The sequence below is a fragment of the Sinocyclocheilus rhinocerous genome, unplaced genomic scaffold (genome assembly GCF_001515625.1).
Source record: "Sinocyclocheilus rhinocerous isolate Xijiao unplaced genomic scaffold, SAMN03320098_v1.1 scaffold544, whole genome shotgun sequence".
Lineage (NCBI taxonomy): Eukaryota > Metazoa > Chordata > Actinopteri > Cypriniformes > Cyprinidae > Sinocyclocheilus > Sinocyclocheilus rhinocerous.
Genome location: NW_015658610.1, coordinates 503,527 through 520,763, shown reverse-complemented (window position 1 = coordinate 520,763; position 17,237 = coordinate 503,527). Strand labels below are relative to the sequence as shown.

General features: G+C 36.2%; 3 protein-coding genes across 5 annotated transcripts; 2 read left to right on the top strand and 1 right to left on the bottom strand.

Moving 5' to 3' along the window:
* Positions 1-868: 868 nt before the first annotated feature.
* Positions 869-2,296, top strand: LOC107722773 (C2 domain-containing protein 2-like). Its single transcript, XM_016531242.1, has 3 exons — positions 869-1,003; positions 1,287-1,524; positions 1,616-2,296. The coding sequence occupies exons 1-3, from the start codon at positions 869-871 to the stop codon at positions 1,867-1,869; spliced, it is 627 nt and encodes a 208-aa protein (XP_016386728.1). The 3' UTR covers positions 1,870-2,296.
* A 2,643-nt stretch (positions 2,297-4,939) lies between these two features.
* Positions 4,940-5,629, top strand: LOC107722789 (histone H2AX). The gene has a single exon (XM_016531266.1). The coding sequence runs from the start codon at positions 5,056-5,058 to the stop codon at positions 5,482-5,484; it is 429 nt and encodes a 142-aa protein (XP_016386752.1). The 5' UTR covers positions 4,940-5,055; the 3' UTR covers positions 5,485-5,629.
* Positions 5,630-5,700: 71 nt separating this feature from the next.
* On the bottom strand, positions 5,701-16,318 carry LOC107722788 (porphobilinogen deaminase-like). 3 transcript variants are annotated; one of them, XM_016531265.1, is made up of 15 exons: positions 16,148-16,318; positions 16,004-16,039; positions 12,674-12,727; positions 11,778-11,850; positions 11,369-11,418; positions 11,167-11,222; positions 10,616-10,693; positions 9,222-9,299; positions 8,910-8,985; positions 8,604-8,717; positions 8,316-8,354; positions 7,575-7,694; positions 7,378-7,431; positions 7,155-7,241; positions 5,701-6,669 (listed from the first exon to the last, which is right to left on the bottom strand). In XM_016531265.1, exons 2-15 carry the CDS (start codon positions 16,016-16,018, stop codon positions 6,499-6,501), a joined length of 1,065 nt encoding a protein of 354 aa, XP_016386751.1. In that variant the 5' UTR covers positions 16,019-16,039; positions 16,148-16,318; the 3' UTR covers positions 5,701-6,498. The 3 variants fall into 3 exon arrangements, with proteins under 3 accessions (XP_016386751.1, XP_016386749.1, XP_016386750.1); XM_016531263.1 differs by lacking the exon at positions 16,004-16,039; XM_016531264.1 differs by lacking the exon at positions 16,148-16,318 and having other exon boundaries at positions 16,004-16,124.
* Positions 16,319-17,237: the final 919 nt, after the last annotated feature.

The window sequence follows — 17,237 nt, the reverse complement described above, 5'->3', positions numbered from 1 at the left end:
AGGATCATGTGACACTGAAGACTGGAGTAATGGCTGCTAAAAATTTAGCTTTGCCATTACAGGAATAAATTACATTTTAAAATATAATAAATTAGAAAACAGTTATTTTAAATTGTAATACTATTTCACAATTTTACTGATCAAATATTTTTTGATCAAATAAATGCAGTCTTGGTAAGCATAAGAGACGTCTTAAAAAAAAAACATTACTAATCTCCAGACTTAAGCCCCGTTCACACCAAGAACGATAACTATAAAGATAACTATAAAGATAACGATATTAGCGTCCACACCAGCGAACGATATCGGCTGTTTATTCTAAGCGCACGCGTGTCTGCCGCTTTAAATTCTTGAGCTCGTTACAGCAGGATGGATTCTGATTGGCTGTCAATTTTTTTATCGTTCATCAACTGGAGAAAAATCGTTTTGAAAGTGATTCCAACCATATCGTTTTTCTTTGTCTTTATCGTTATAGTTGTGGTGTGGACTCTGCTATTCTTTAATATTGAGAACGATTTTTAGAACTATATCTTTATCTTTATCTTTATAGTTATCGTCCTTGGTGTGAACGGGCCTTTAGACTCCAAACAAATAGACTCCAAACTTTTAAATGGTAATTTACGTCTTCATGATCATGTTTATAATTGAAATGTGTACATGTGTATTAAATTAAAAGTTATGTTCACAAAATTAGTACCACACATTTACAATAAATTATTTATATTGTTGCTTTTAATAATTTATTTATACTAATATTATATATGTATTAACTATAAATATATTATTTATAAACTGATTTTTGTTTATATTAAAATACATTTTGTAAATATTATTTATTGTTATATTACTTTTTTGCAGTGTAATTTGAATGAATTACGGGAAAGTCTGTGATCCTGGTGTGTTTGTGTCTGTGTGCTATTTCCAAGCAGAAGGCACCCTCCCTAATGGGCTGGATCCCGTAGCAGAAACGGCCATTCGGCAGCTAACCGAGTCGGCCAGTAAGGTACCTAAGAAGACACCTACTAAACGCAGCACTCTCATCATATCTGGGGTGTCAAAGGTCAGAGTCTGAATATCAAGTAAACAGACATTTCTAATCAATGTCATAAAAATATCTTGGTTACAATGAGGCAAGCGTCTAGGGAAATGATCACGAGAACAGTCTCTTTAGCCCTTCCCCCAGGGTAATTTGTTAAGTCTTCTCTTTCCGTCACATAATTTTGATGTAACACTCATCAGGGAGAATGACATGTACATGAAAAACTAATTTTCTGTCCTTCCCACAGGTCCCCATTACTGAAGATGACTCAGCCTTATCAGTGGGCTACGCTGCAGCAATGGATGCAGCCCTACAGGGGGCGCATTCTCCCAGCGGAGCCCCGAACCACCACGGAGCATCTGCTCATCAGGAAGCAGACGAGACTACGCCATCTGACGTGTCAGAGCGACCATCCGTGGATGACGTGGAGTCGGAGACAGGATCGACCGGAGCACTGGAGACGCGTAGCCTCAAAGACCACAAAGGTGTGAATTTCTTTGTAATGTATTTTTGATGTATTTATCATAAAAGTTCTATTTATGATTTTTTTTTATGTGCATGAATGTTCTGTTTCAGTGGGATTCCTCCGCAGTGGCACCAAGCTACTATTCCGCAGGAAACGCAGAGAGAAAGACCCCAGTTTCAGTCAGTCCCACGAGGACGTCTCTAACCTGGGCAATGACTCCTCCACAGCCTCCTGCTCCTCCACCAGCCGTAAAAAGTCTGGAAGCTTCTCTCGCCGCCTCATCAAACGCTTTTCGTTCCGCTCGTCCAAGACAAAGGGCAAATCCAGCACAGCCAATGGAGGATCCAGCACTACAGATAACTAAAGGAGAAATAGAGAGGAAGGACGAGTAAGAGAGACACGGTGCGGGCACCAGTCAAATGAGTGTGGAATTGGCTCCAAATTTCTCCAGAACTAGTTATTTATGTTATATACCGATTGTCTACAACCTAGTTGGGGTAACATAATACTTCAGACCACATTGTACCCAGGAAGCCAGCCTTGTTTTGGTGTTTTTTTCTGACTGGAACATCATCATTCATCTGTGATTAAGCTTTTCAGGTTAGAAAACGCCAAAATAATAAAAGGATTTGACTATTTATGGATGCATTGCGAACCTAATTAATTTGATAAAATGGATAAACGGCTGCTTTTGTGGATAATTATGAGCGAACAAACTTGTGAAACTCAAAACGGTCTTGTCATGCGGTTATTGAGCACAAGGGGGCGACATAGACCAATTACTATTGATGACTCCCATCACTGTCGCTATGTGTTGTTTTTCTTATTTAATTTTATCAGTTGCACTTTGGATCTTAATCTGATTGTTTACAATGCTGGGGATCCCTCTTTCTGTCGTTTTTATCATGTTTGTGTGTCGTTTACTGTTATCGGCACTGATTTATTTCTCCTGAGCTCATGGGGAGTATTTCCAGAGTGTGATATGCTAAGACATGCTGTGAGCTTTGTACTCGTTTTGCTGTTGCTATAGCATTTAGATCAAGGGATATTATGCCCGGTTTTTAAATAGTGGTACGTTTGACTTTCATTGTGGCTTAATAATTTTTTTATAATGATGTTTATTTGTTTAAGAAAACGGAAACGTTCTTAACTTACTGTAGGCATATCTCACTAAATTACGTTCGTGTTTTGGTTGTAAAGTGTAAGCCCTTCAAGGGATACACTACAGGAAAAAAAAACGCATTTGTTTATATTTATAAATTATTCCACAAATTATTGTAAATAAGCCTGAATCTGCAGTGGAGAATAGTGCTATTTTCAGGGTTCACGCGAAAACAAACCTCAGGGGATATAATGAAAAGGTGAAAATAAGTTTAATCACGTTATCTATCTCTCTTTTTTTTTCAGAGATGGTTTCTTGAACAAAACAGGTGCGAACGTTACCACAGTAACATACAACCCCGTTTCCTCTTTTTTTATTCATTTAGTTGCAGTAAACTTATCCAGAGGAGTGGGCATCCGCATGTGCTTTACCTACCACTAGTAGATTTATTCATATCATATCATATCATTTATTCATAGATGGCTTTTATGATAATATTGAGCAGAACATTGTATTATTTTCTGATAAACTAGTAATTCGCGTTAACGGTATAGTTCACACACAAAGTTCTACCATTATTCACCTCGGTTTAGTTTGTGTGGATCATAGATGCAGTGGTGACTGAGGCTGTGTATCTGCATAAAATCTCTTTTTGTCTTTTTTCTCTTGTCATAGAGGTTTGTGAATGAACACTAATCTCATTTTGTGTGAACTATCTCTTTAAGAAATCTCTCTTGCCGTATCCCCCTCCCCCATCCTATATGATCAGTGATGTTTCAGCATTGAAAAAAACGCATTTGTTTATATTTATAAATTATTCCACAAATTATTGTAAATAAGCCTGAATCTGCAGTGGAGAATAGTGCTATTTTCAGGGTTCACGCGAAAACAAACCTCAGGGGATATAATGAAAAGGTGAAAATAAGTTTAATCACGTTATCTATCTCTCTTTTTTTTCAGAGATGGTTTCTTGAACAAAACAGGTGCGAACGTTACCACAGTAACATACAACCCCGTTTCCTCTTTTTTTATTCATTTAGTTGCAGTAAACTTATCCAGAGGAGTGGGCATCCGCATGTGCTTTACTTACCACTAGTAGATTTATTCATATCATATCATATCATTTATTCATAGATGGCTTTTATGATAATATTGAGCAGAACATTGTATTATTTTCTGATAAACTAGTAATTCGCGTTAACGGTATAGTTCACACACAAAGTTCTACCATTATTCACCTCGGTTTAGTTTGTGTGGATCATAGATGCAGTGGTGACTGAGGCTGTGTATCTGCATAAAATCTCTTTTTGTCTTTTTTCTCTTGTTGTCATAAAGTCATAGAGGTTTGTGAATGAACACTAATCTCATTTTGTGTGAACTATCTCTTTAAGAAATCTCTCTTGCCGTATCCCCCTCCCCCATCCTATATGATCAGTGATGTTTCAGCATTTGGTTAATGGTTATATCTATCAAATGTTTGAAATAATCAGAACTCTGGAAAAAAGACAATTGGTTGTCAAGTAAACCGAAAATAATTAATACAGGAAAACATTTTACCAATAAAACGATAACTCGCAGTTCATGAATCAATGACAAAGCGCTTGTTTGCTATAGTTTAGTGTAGTCCTGGAGCATAAAGCCTGAAAATGGTATATGACCAGAATGTTAAGATAATAGCGAACCTAAAACGAAGGCAGTGGACCTTCTGAGGTATTCGGAGCTTTGTATTATTGTGGTTAATTTGATGTTTAATTTATCCTAAATAAATTATTTTTGAAAATCCATTCCTCTTCATTTTCTTTTTCCCTTCTAAATGTTCTAACCTGTTTTTATACAGTCTATGGTTCTAACTAACGTTATATGACTTGAAACGGAGAAAAGAATCTGGCAAGTTGAAAAAGTGTTGCTGTGATTAAAACTACCAAGAAGATGTATTTCTTTAAACAAAGTGAATTAAGTAATCTAAAATGTATGTTATATATAACATGTTACATATCACCGTAAACAAAACAAAAAAAATGGGGGGAGGGTTAAACACAAATCAATCATTTGTTCATGATTTTGCAACAAACCGTGTTAAAATTCAGAGGGGAATATGTTCAATTGGTTTGAATTTACCGCCCAAATTTGACTGACATAGCAAAAGACCACTGGCCTCGCATACGAACCATACAACCCAATCAGCTCGCTCACATTTAGATGCGCTCGGATTGGTTCGTTAGCTTGCGCTGTTTATGCACTACAAGTTCAAGCCAATAGGAGAACACATCCGCTCTATGGTTGGCTCTAACAGCCAATCAGGTCCGTGTTTTACTGCGCGTATCCAATCATAACGACGGGCTGGACCATACAGCCCTAGTTCAGTCAGTCCTTCTTAAATACTGCAGCAACTCCATTGAGCCCCTCTAATTTCTTCTACAAGCTAAGGATAGAAGTTTCTCGAGCAACATGTCTGGAAGAGGTAAAACTGGAGGAAAAGCCCGCGCTAAAGCTAAGACTCGCAGCTCCCGTGCTGGTCTTCAGTTCCCCGTCGGCCGTGTGCATCGTCTCCTGCGTAAAGGCAACTATGCTGAGAGAGTAGGTGCTGGTGCTCCCGTGTACCTGGCTGCCGTTCTCGAGTACCTCACCGCTGAGATCCTCGAGTTGGCGGGAAACGCTGCGAGAGACAACAAGAAGACTCGCATCATCCCTCGCCATCTTCAGCTGGCCGTCCGTAACGACGAGGAGCTGAACAAACTGCTCGGCGGAGTGACCATCGCCCAGGGTGGTGTTCTGCCCAACATCCAGGCCGTGCTCCTGCCCAAGAAAACTGGCCAGGCTGTTCAGAGCTCCGGCAAATCGGGAAAGAAGGGATCTTCTCAGTCACAGGAGTATTAAGAGCGATGCCGAACTGAGTTAATGCACCCAAAGGCCCTTTTAAGGGCCATTCAATTATTCTGAAGAGAGCAAATTCCATGTGTCTGAATTGTCTAACGTTAGTCTGTATTGAGCCTTTTTACTTATTAAACTTGAATTTTGTAAAGTTTTCTGTTTTGTTCCGATATAAACCGATAACTTTATTCTGCGTGATCAAGGGGGTAAAAAGGTGAACAACGGTGGGTTTTAATACTTTTATTGATATAATTGTAGAAACGAACATTGCAGGTCAAATAATTTGGGTAATTTAATCGCATTTCAAAGGCACATTGTGGTATTAAAACTATATAGTGTATATTCTAAATATAAAATTTTATAACCTACATTTTTTTAGATTATCCATTTTGTCAGTAACTCATTCTGGTTAATTAATATTCTGCATTGATAAAAAGGCATCATATTTTTAAGACTGAGGATATGCGGTTAAATAAAAATTGTAAAAAAGCCATTTTGTGAGAGGTACATAAAGATAAAATATACTCAATTCATGATTAAAATCATGGCCAGATGTAAAAGGTTGCCATTTTGGTCACCTCATTTTCAAGTGGTTCATAGATAAAGAAGGTAGTCTGACATCATTTGAAGTGGAAGACTATCAGCATGAATTCTCTTCCAGAATCCTGTGCCTGAGAGGTCTCCTAGTTGTCTCGATGGCACTCCTCGACTGCCATCGAGACTCTCCATCATCTCGATGGCAGTCAAAACAGTACAAATGTCAGTGTCTTGTGTACGAACCAGAAGCCAAGAGAAAAATTGGTGCCATCACATTGTTAAACTGAGGCACTGAGGTATAGTATCTTAAGTAACCTGTTGGTTGTTTTTAAATACACTGATATATACAGCCAATAAAGCTTGTATTTAAGCTCTGGAGATTCGGCTATAGAGCATATGGTTGAGTGTACGGTTCATCCAAGTTAACAAGCATGTCAAAAGTTCTAGCCTAATATTCCAATGCACAAAATGTAAAAAAATCCACTATTGAGCATCATTTAGTTGCCTGGCTGTTGTGAGAATGTCTTTGGCCCCCTTATTAAGGAGAGCATTTGCCAGATCCATCCCCAGTTTCTCAGCAGCTTCGAGGGCTGATGATGATACATTGTTGGCAGTGACTCCAACATGTACACACTCCTGTGCACTCTCATTCACCTGATAGAAATGAGTTGGAATAAAGGTTATAATATTGTAAATTATAGATAATGCTGTAAAATTGTAACTACAATGACATTCAAAAGTCTGTGGTTAAGATTTTTTTTTTTTTTAAAAGAAAACTCATGCTCAACAAGGCTGCATTTATTTGATCAAAAATACAGTAAAACAGTAATCATGTGAAATATTACAATTTAAAATAACTTTTCTATTTTTATATATTTTAGGAGCTGAATTTTCAGCAGTCATTACTCCAGTCTTCAGTGTCACACAATCTTTCAGAAATCATTCTAATATGCCGATTTGGTGCTTTTTCATGATTCTTTGATTAATAGAAAGTTCAAAATGCATTTATTTGAAACTTTTTGTAACAATGTCTTTACTGTCACTGATCAATATAATGCATCCTTTCTAATAAAAAAAAAATCTTACTGACCCCAAACCTTTAAACAGTAGTATATATAGAGGTTATATTTGATCCTTACTTTGTTGTCTATTTCCACAACCGTCTGCATAGTGTCCTTCAAGCAATCAGCTCCATCCAAACTATAAACTGCTCCAGTGAAATACAGCTGAAACCAGAAAAAAAGATCATTTAGTCTATGCTATACAAACATCAACAACACTTATTCAGATTTGTATTGGGTGAAGTAGCATCGTAACATGCCACTGAATGCCTGAAAATATAGTTATATTTTGTCTCTTTACCATGGACCCTTTCACTTCTGTATGAACGGCAACAGGCACGCTGCAGCCTCCTTCCTGAAAGCAGAAAAAGGGAATGAAGAGCAGCATTAAAACCATAAAACGGTGTTGGACTACATAGAATGCCCTCAGGATAAGGTCAAACTGATATGAACCACAGGCAGTGAGAGCTGAGTTCATGTGCATGTAAGGAAACCCACCAGCTCTTTGAGAAAAGCTCTTTCTGAGATGCACCGCAGCACTGTGTCTGGATGGTGCAGGACAGACACCATTTCCAGAATGTCTTTATCTTGTGCTCTGACTTCCACTGCCAGTGCTCCCTGATGATAAGACACATTTTTGTTTATTTAACATTTACTGCAGGCTAATACAGAGCATACAGTGGCTTCACAGCAGTCTGATCACAAATACATTATGTTCTATGTTCATGTTCATATTAATTCACCCTTCCACACAATTAATCAAGTCTTAAGCTTTTTTTTTATTTTTATTATTATTAAAACGTAATAGAGATGGAAGCTGTATTTTCAAACATTGAATCATTGCTTATACAAGACATTTACGTTTAGAGACCATATTGACCTACAGTGCTCCATTCAATTTATTCCTTATATTTTCTTTACTTGGTCTTAAAAAGGTCTCAAAAAGTCTTAAATTGACCTTCATAAAACCTGCAGAAACCCTGCATGCAACATATACCAAAATAAGTGCACTTTTATGGTTGCAACCGTTAACAAATTGTTACACAGGTGTTTCCTTTAGTGTTTATAATGTGCATTAACAGTTGAGCCTGCAGCTGCAGGTGCTTCTTTTCTCGCATGAACAACACAATAATAAGTACAAAGCATGACGGGTATAAACACTGGAAAATATTTACTACTATTTTAAACCTCATGCAATTTCATAGCTCATGAATTGGTTGTGCATGCTTGCACACTTACCTGGCCAACTGCATACATGCAATCTTCAGGGTCCAGAATCTGCAATTTACAGAACAGCTACTATAAATGCACGATAAATGCATCTATAAACACTGCTGTAGTCACCAGAGACCTTCATATTCAGAATAGCGGCTGGTATTCTTGCATTCAGATCTGCCTCCATCGAATCAACAACTGATGGATAGAACCAAGTCCATTCCCTACATTTTTTGATAATCCTCAGATGTACGTCATAGCACAAAAGAAAAGATCTGTCACTTCTTCTGTTACATTGTGACTTTAACATACCTGACTGATTCGGCTTTCCCAGCCCATACGTTTGAGGCCTGCTGCGGCCAGAATAATGGCAGCATAGTCGTCCTTTTCATCCAGCTTCTTCAGACGGGTGTTTAGGTTCCCTCTCTATAGCAGTAAGGTCAAGGAGGAAGACTCTAGTACCGGTAAAACGCTATATACAATATAGGGAAACTTGCTGGTGTAACAAATACCCAGAAAATATGTGCTTGCTTTGGCAGTCCATCAAAATCGATGATAAAGCTGCTGCCATTAATAATGTATAAACATCCACAGACGCAATAGGAAAATGCAGGATACAATATTTTCAAACTCCAGTTGAGGGAATCGTTTCTTTAGCTGAGCTGCTCTGCGAAGTGAACTTGTGCCAATCACACTGGGGGGGAAAAAAAAAGAAGAGAGGTTTCAAAATGTTTCTGACAGCTTTGGTTACATAACTGCATATAGCTGTCAAAACACGACATCTATGGCAAAGTGTAGATTTTCAATTAAATTCTATCACCATGAAAAACACTGGTCTCCCTTGATTATTGGGTCATCAATCAAATTCTGGAGGATAGATGCCTGTACTTTTATTTGGCATGAGAAGATTGTTAAAAACACAGAGCTCACCTCTTCTCTGGCAAGCTGTCGAGGATAAGTCCAGCATTCTTTGGATGAAGCACCACTGCATCATGGGGATTTTCCCTCCTTCACAAAAACAACACACAACAAATCACTCACCACTCAAACAGGCTTTCAAACTACCTACTACAGTGCCCTTAGTCAGTACAAGTCATAAATATACAGCTACTAAATTAACTTTAAAATTAAATAAGATAAACTAATCATTAAATAGATATTTACACTACTGGTCAAAAGTTTGTATTCATTTAGACTTTTTAAAATCTTTTTGAAAAAAATTACTTAAGATCACTTATTTAGACTTATTTTATTAAACATTCTGTGAAGTATTACATTTTGAAATAACCGTTTTCTGTTTTCAATAGATTTTCAAATGTAATGTATTCCTGTGATGGTAAAGCTGAATTTTTAGCAGCCATTACGTTAGTCTTCAGTGTCACATGATCCTTCAGAAATCATTCTAATATGCTGATTTGGTGCTCCATTATTAATAATGGTTCTTATGATTATCAATGTTGAAAACAGTTTTTGCTGCTTATATTTTTGTGAAAACTGTCATACATTTTTTTTTCCAAGATTCTATGATGAATAGAAGTTTCAGAAGAACAGCACTTATTTGAAACAGAAATCATTATAAATTGTAATTGTAACGTTTTAAATGTCTTTACTGTCAATTTTGAAAGAAAACACATATTTACCCCAAACCTTTGAAGGGTAGTGGATCTTGATTTCCTCAAAAATATTATGTAGCAAAAACTGTTTTCAACACTGATAATAATAAGAAATGTTTCTTGAGCAGCAAATCAGCATATAAGAATGATTTCTGAAGGATCATGTTACACTGAACACTGGAGTAATGGCTGCTGAAAATTCAGCTTTGCCATCACAGGGATAAATTACATTTTAATGAAATATATTAAAATATAATAATATTTTACAATATTTGTGTTTCACTGTATTTTCCAACAAATAAATGCAGCCTTGATGAGCATAAGAGACTTTCAAAAACATTTTCCACAAAAATAAATGCAGCCTTGATGAGCATAAGAGACTTCTTTCAAAAACATTTAAATGCAGTAATTATTCAAAAACTTTTGACTGGTAGTGTAAATTAATAAACCAATTGATTCATTTAAATTAAATTAATAATTAATCGGAAAACAAAACAAATATTTGTTAGATGTCGAGGTTGTGGTCCTTACTGAAGAATAGCTCCAATAGTGAATCCAGGGGGCAATGAGGTAGGTAAATCCTTAAGAGAGTGCACCACAATGTCCACTCTAGTGATGAATAAACACATATAAAAAAAAAAAATAATTAAAAAAACAATCACCGACCCACACACTAGAGGAAAAACATTGTTCTACCTTCTATTTGTGCTATGTAGAATGGCTCCAATAGTGAATCCAGGGGGCAATGAGGTAGGTAAATCCTTAAGAGAGTGCACCACAATGTCCACTCTAGTGATGAATAAACACATATAAAAAAAAATAATAATTAAAAAAACAAAATCACCGACCCACACACTAGAGGAAAAACATTGTTCTACCTTCTATTGTACTGTGCTATGTGTCACCATCACCATACAATGCTCATCATATACTTAATTTCACAAAACACATCAACACACATAGTATCAAGTCTAAGAGGACTGCTTTCACATTCTCTGATTCTAGAGTGTTCGGTACCAGTAGAACAGAGAGTGAACAGAGAAATTATGAGCAAATCCGTTTTCCTGAAGCAAAATGTGAAAGCATGATAATTATAGGTGAAGTTAATCTAAAGCACTTTACAGCATAATCAATTGAACAACCGTCTATTTTTGTTTTCTGATGAGGGTTTTAGAGAGGTGAAACCTTCATATAAGCTGACATGTGAACATACTTAGCATCAGTGTCCTAACCAAAGCTCAGTTTTAAGTCAGCAAACTTACTCATTTCTCTCAAGGGCATTCTCCAGCTCTTTGGTAAAGAGGCTCTTTTCACCAATCTAAGAAAACACAAGTTTAAAACATGGTAAATAAAGGTAATAATGGATTTGTACATGTTGGGCACACAAACGTTCAAAGGCATTTCTTCATACCGACACCACAAAACCTGGCATAATGGCACATGAAATTAAGGATGGAATTCTACCTTTGATAATGCAGTGTCCAGGATTTCGTCCCCAATTGTCGACATGGCAACTGAAATGCACGCAGACAAAAAGGTTAAGAGCTGAAGAGTTGTGCACTGGCTCCGATTCTGACATCATCATTCATGTCTTTTGACACAGACAGTAGGATTCAGCAGTGAAGCGCTCGTATAGATTACACATTCTCAGCAGAACACAATCACTCTCTGTTCTTAGACAAGCAGTGAGTGCATGAGGACAAGAAAACGAAAAGTAGTGTTTGTGTATGTGTGTGTGTGTGTGTGTGTGTGTGTGTGTACAGACATTTACAGATGAAAATCTGCACATTTAATTGAAAGACATGACAAATGCAATACAATTAAAGTAGATGGAATTCATACAAATTCTAGCATGCAAAATTTCCTCACTTACCTATCTCTAGATGAACGTCTGGATAAAGCTCTTTCAGTCTGCCGGCCACACTGTCTGTTTGAATGCGAGCCAGCTGAGGGACACACACAGCCTCATTATTGAAGATACAAAAATGTAATTTCATCACTGTCAAAGTCCCAGTGCAATATATGATGCAAATGCATGAATAAATTTACTCTGAGAGTGGCTCTCTCAATATTTAAAGTCAAAGTCCTTTCAAAGATTCTCTATAACATAAATTTCATGATTAAATGTTAGCAGTCACTCCAAGCAATCATAAAGGGCGGCACTGAGGGGCAGTTTCTATCTGATTAAAGCACACTAGTTTCACACCCATTTCCATTTTGTTATCTACCCTCACATTATAACGGTTCCCTAGAACAGAAAATCGAAATATGTATACTCTCAATTCAATTTAAACTGCAAGTTTTCTCTATTTTTGACTTAACTGACTCCATTTATCATTTCATTTGAGCTTGCATTGAGTAAAACCCAAAATAATGGTCCATGTCAAGAGTTGTCAACCTGTACAAACTGTGGGACCCTCGGCCAACCAAGTGACCCACAATGGAAAAAAAGCTACATTTTCACAGGAGCACTTTATAAAATCTATCATTAAAATGTGTATTTTATTAAACCAACATTACTTTATATAATGCTTATCAGATTATTAGGTAATGTACTATACACTAAAATGTAGATATACATTTTACATCTAAAAAAATTAATACAGTTTGTATGTAGTTTGTGGAAAAAATGGTTATAGTCTAATTAAACAATACATGTTAAATATTAAATACAGTGTTAAAGTTAAGTGTAGAAAATACTCTCAAAAGAAGATGAAAGAATTGATGAAATTACAAAACAGCATAGCTGAATGACTCAAGAAACATTACCTGGCTCTTCCTTGTTCCCATGCGAATAACCCGGCTGACTTTGCCATTTCCTTCCTGCAAGAAAGAGAATATCGCTAAATTTCATATTAATGCTCACCTTAACTCTTCTAAATGTCAAAATAGGTTTCATCTAACTCTCACTCTAATATACTTGAATGGCCCTTCCATGTTCTTTGCAGACACTTTTACAGTTCAGGCTGCAGAAGATGATGTGCTGGGTTCAAGGCCTAATGAATGACTGAATGAATGAGCAACTGATGGAGGGGTTTTCTTATTCTATACAATGTCCTTGCATTCCCCACACCCTGTGTTTCTGGGCAGTGCTGATAAACTAAAGGCTCCATGCAATTCATGTAGTTGCGAGTCAGATATATGTTGACCACTTAACCCTGTTTCACAACAGTGCTATTGTTTATCGGACGTTTAGGCTCAGAAAACTCTATGACAGAAGGGGCTACTTAAGTCATACAACTAATAAAAATGTAATTTTTATTACATTATGTGAAATCTCGAGCACCTTTTAAAAGGCTTGTCTATAGGGGTTATGAGCAACAGACTTCCGGGTCTCGTCGCTTCCGGTTCAAGCGTTTTGCATATGCTTCGTTAAATATGAAGCCCTTTTACTCAAGATGCCTTCAAAGTAGATACCAAAGATTATTATAACCAATGTCCATCACATATGCGGATTGATATCTAAAAGTTGTATTTTTATTCTTTTTCACTAACATTTAGATATAAAAAATTAAATAAAACGTCAACAATAAAAACAGCTAGCTAGTTTAACTGATTATCTTAAAAGTCCATAGATATCGCTATTATTTATTATGGCTGTGTTAACACGTTCTCTGACAAGCGGAAGCGATGAGACCTGTTTTCCGGTGTTATGGATCAACTGGGGATCGTGTTAACTCAAAGTCCCTTTAAGGTATTTTATAGTCTTTGGTTAACTGGGGATGTGCGCGTGCATGTGAGCTATTTTACCTCCCATTGCAGCAGATTCATCAAAAGCGACTGCAAAGCTGTAATGAAAAGACATTGGTACATTCTTAATGTGCTTATTAAATGGTGATGCAATTATTACGCTGTGTTGTTTTCTCAATACCTGTTTTAATGCTTGCGACACAGTTTCAGTGTAATTTTAACATGATTTTACGTGGTGACATGGTTCACAAACCACGCCCACGTTATCTTGGCACATCCACTTCTATGGAAAATGACAATCACTCAAATAAACGTATATATTTCAAGTATAATTCACTTCTATATACACTGAGTGAAAATAGCGTTATTTAGCAGTCTGTTATTTACACTAAGTGCAAATAGCGATAGATTTTATTTACACTATTTAAAAATAGCAGTATGTTTGCATTAAGTGTAGATAGATGCTATATATACTTAGTGGAAATAATGGCAGATACTCTATAGGCTACATTATAAAAAAAGTATGCAATAGTTAAAATTAAAATATTTATTAAAGTTATCAAATAGATGCTGCCTTATGGGACGATTAGTCCTCTCTACACCTACCCCAACCCAAATACTTATCAAAACTCTGCAGCGCATTGGCCCTCCAGGGCAAGATTTGAGGAACCCTGCTCTATAGGCTACATTATATAAAAAAGTATGCAATAGTTAAAATAAAAATATTTATTAAAGTTATCAAATGGATTCTGCCTTATGGGACAATCAGTCCTCTCTACACCTACCCCAACCCAAATACTTATCAAATAGCTATTTTGGTGCTTTATTTCCACCTTTCCCGCGAATGTTTTATTCATTTTATTGAAAATAAACGCATTTTGGATCAGCTATATGATGGGGAAAGATAAGATGAACGAAGTTGGTTAAAGCTGGATTCGAACTCGGACCAACCGTGTCCAGAGTTGCTGTTGTGCATTTAAGTCCCTACGCCACTGACGCGGACAGCTGTGTAATTTTGACTGACCCAACCAGGCATTGGTGGGTGGGATGAGTGTAAATAAAGCAAATTGCGCTACTGATGTGGATGTATGTGGTCATATTGTTGACTCAAATATTGTAATAAATAATGCATTACTCGGATTCAAAATGTTTTTTGTTTTTATTTCTTGTTTACTCAGACGGTGCCTTGCCAACAATGTTAAATAAACAATTTAAATATAATATATAAATTGTTGCTATTTATTTATATATTTAATGCACTATATACATCCAGTCAAAATTACACAGCTGTCGTCCGCGTAAAAATTACATATCAATATTCCTATACTAAATATTAGATATTATTATGAAAATCTTGCTAATTATTACTACCATTATTGCACTTATTTGTTCATTCTATGTTGCCCCAAAAAAAACACATTAATATGCAAATTAGATACGGTTTATAGATACATTGTATATAATGGGAAAACGCTCTTATGGCCATTTTACACCCAAATTGCATAAAGAAAAATGGTTTATAAAAATAACTTTCATAACATAGTTGAGAATCATCTTTATATAAAGTTTGGTATAAAAAATTAAAATTGATGTGTGATTGAAACAAAAATCCCACTGTTTTTGCCTTTTCATGTCTATTCATCTCTTTTTATAAAAAAAAAAAAGGACATTTTAAAGTCCCGATGTCCTCTACAGAGGACATGGCATAACATATGAATAAAATATAATTTTTCAAAATTGTTCTTATGCTCTAAACAATGTAATCACATGACAAAATACAAAATTCACAAAACTGTTTTTCCTGGTAGTCAGGAGGCTATAGAAGTGAATTACACTTGAAATACACCTTTATTTGAGTGATTGTCATTTTCCATAGAAGTGGATGTGCCAAGATAACGTGGGCGTGGTTTGTGAACCATGTCACCACGTGAAATCATGTTAAAATGACACTGAAATTGTGTCGAGTCGCAAGCATTAAAACAGGTATTGAGGAAACAACACAGCGTAATAATTGCATCACCATTTAATAAGAACATTAAGAATGTACCAATGTCTTTTCATTACAGCTTTGCAGTCGCTTTTGAATAGCTCACATGCACGCGCACATCCCCAGTTGATCCATAACACCGGGTTTGGTCAGGTAACGTTCGACATATACCCTATTTGACCTGTGCACTAAGAGCCCTTTATGCATATGAGACCGACATGTAACTAAACTGGAGCAAGTAAAATATATTCTTGATTACTATATCGTTCATTTATACGCTTAATCAGTCGCCACATCACGGTCCACTTGTCGTCAGAATATTGATTAAGTATGATTCGCTACAATCATGTAGATAATTTTTTTAATATAAATATATTCACCAATTTACATATATGGTCCTAAATTCAAAATTCCACACTTACTTTTTGGATCCACATGTTTCTAGATCACGTGTTTCTCTTCCCATCCACCAATAGAAAGACAGAACGTTTAAAATGGCAGTTCACCGAGCCAATAAAATATCACTTTATACCAGTTGCGTTAAATCATGTAGTTGTTGCACTTACTTGAGAGACACTAACGTTCTCAGACATCTCCACGATCTGTTTCCCGAACTGTATCGTCAAGATTTTTCACTCATTTGTAGTGATGTTAGCCGTGACACCAAAGCTTCGAGGCGTGTGTCAACAAAAACGAAACGATTTTCAGTCAAGCCTTGTATCGATGCTTGATTCGTTCTATCAAAATCACGTGACCAATGGCGTCCGACGCTTCGTTTCACACACACCCACGTGACTGCTTCGTACTTTGACTCAAATGTTTAAGAACGCGCGACACAGGGGCAGGGCGCGCACTCGTGGGTTAGTAATGTGTGTTGCGAGAGTTTAGGAGCGTTCATTGTTGTGAGTTGTTAGACTTTGTCATGAAACCAGTTGCTAAGAGAGGGCGTTCTGAAATGTGGGAACACTTTCGTTTGATTTCTCACAATAAGGTTGATAATATTTAGTTGTGAATCATAATATTTATATACACACATATATATATATATATATATATATATATAATGTTTATGACTTAAATCACACTTGTCATTATGCAATTATGACTGCTCAAATTAATTGTGTATGATGCAATGTGTAATTCACATATTTCATATCACTCCTCCAAGTAGCCTAATGCACCCATGACCAATTGGGACGTCCTGTTTGTGTTAGTGTCATATATTTATTATGCCTAATTGCATCATTAATGGTAGACTAATATTCAGTTATTAAGCTTGTTGCATCAGCTATCCTTTTGGGTCATTCTACAGAATCGTCCACTTTTGGTATGGCAAGATGTCTTAAAATGTATTTCTTTTTTTAACATTTAAACTTAGACCACATTATTAGATTACCTTTTGACTTTATGAATACACATAAATGACAGCTTAATGATTTTTTACATTTTTGTATATTTATTTAAAGACCGCATGTACCCTTTTTTTGTCACTGGTGTTACCTTACTTGTTTGGCAATTTTAAAGGTTTTTATGAAATATTATTTCTCTTTTTTTTCAGCAGCTGTAGTCAGAGTTACATAAAAATAATGATAATGCAACAAATAAGGAGATTATGTTTTATTTATTTTAATCAGGTTTGTTAAAAGTGTGACTGAA

Bases quoted from the DNA above. Each gene is read 5' to 3' on its own strand.
- LOC107722788 (XM_016531263.1), bottom strand. From the start codon at position 16,174: ATGTCTGAGAACGTTAGTGTCTCTCAA. The intron at 8,355-8,603 runs GTATGTTAAAGT...TGTAAATTGCAG, and splicing joins GGGAAAGCCGAATCAGTCAG to ATTCTGGACCCTGAAGATTG. The intron at 6,670-7,154 runs GTAAGGATCAAA...CATTTCTATCAG, and splicing joins TTGTGGAAATAGACAACAAA to GTGAATGAGAGTGCACAGGA.
- LOC107722789 (XM_016531266.1), top strand. From the start codon at position 5,056: ATGTCTGGAAGAGGTAAAACTGGAGGAAAAGCCCGCGCTAAAGCTAAG.
- LOC107722773 (XM_016531242.1), top strand. From the start codon at position 869: ATGAATTACGGGAAAGTCTGTGATCCTGGTGTGTTTGTGTCTGTGTGC. The intron at 1,004-1,286 runs GTACCTAAGAAG...TCCTTCCCACAG, and splicing joins TAACCGAGTCGGCCAGTAAG to GTCCCCATTACTGAAGATGA. The intron at 1,525-1,615 runs GTGTGAATTTCT...GTTCTGTTTCAG, and splicing joins TAGCCTCAAAGACCACAAAG to TGGGATTCCTCCGCAGTGGC.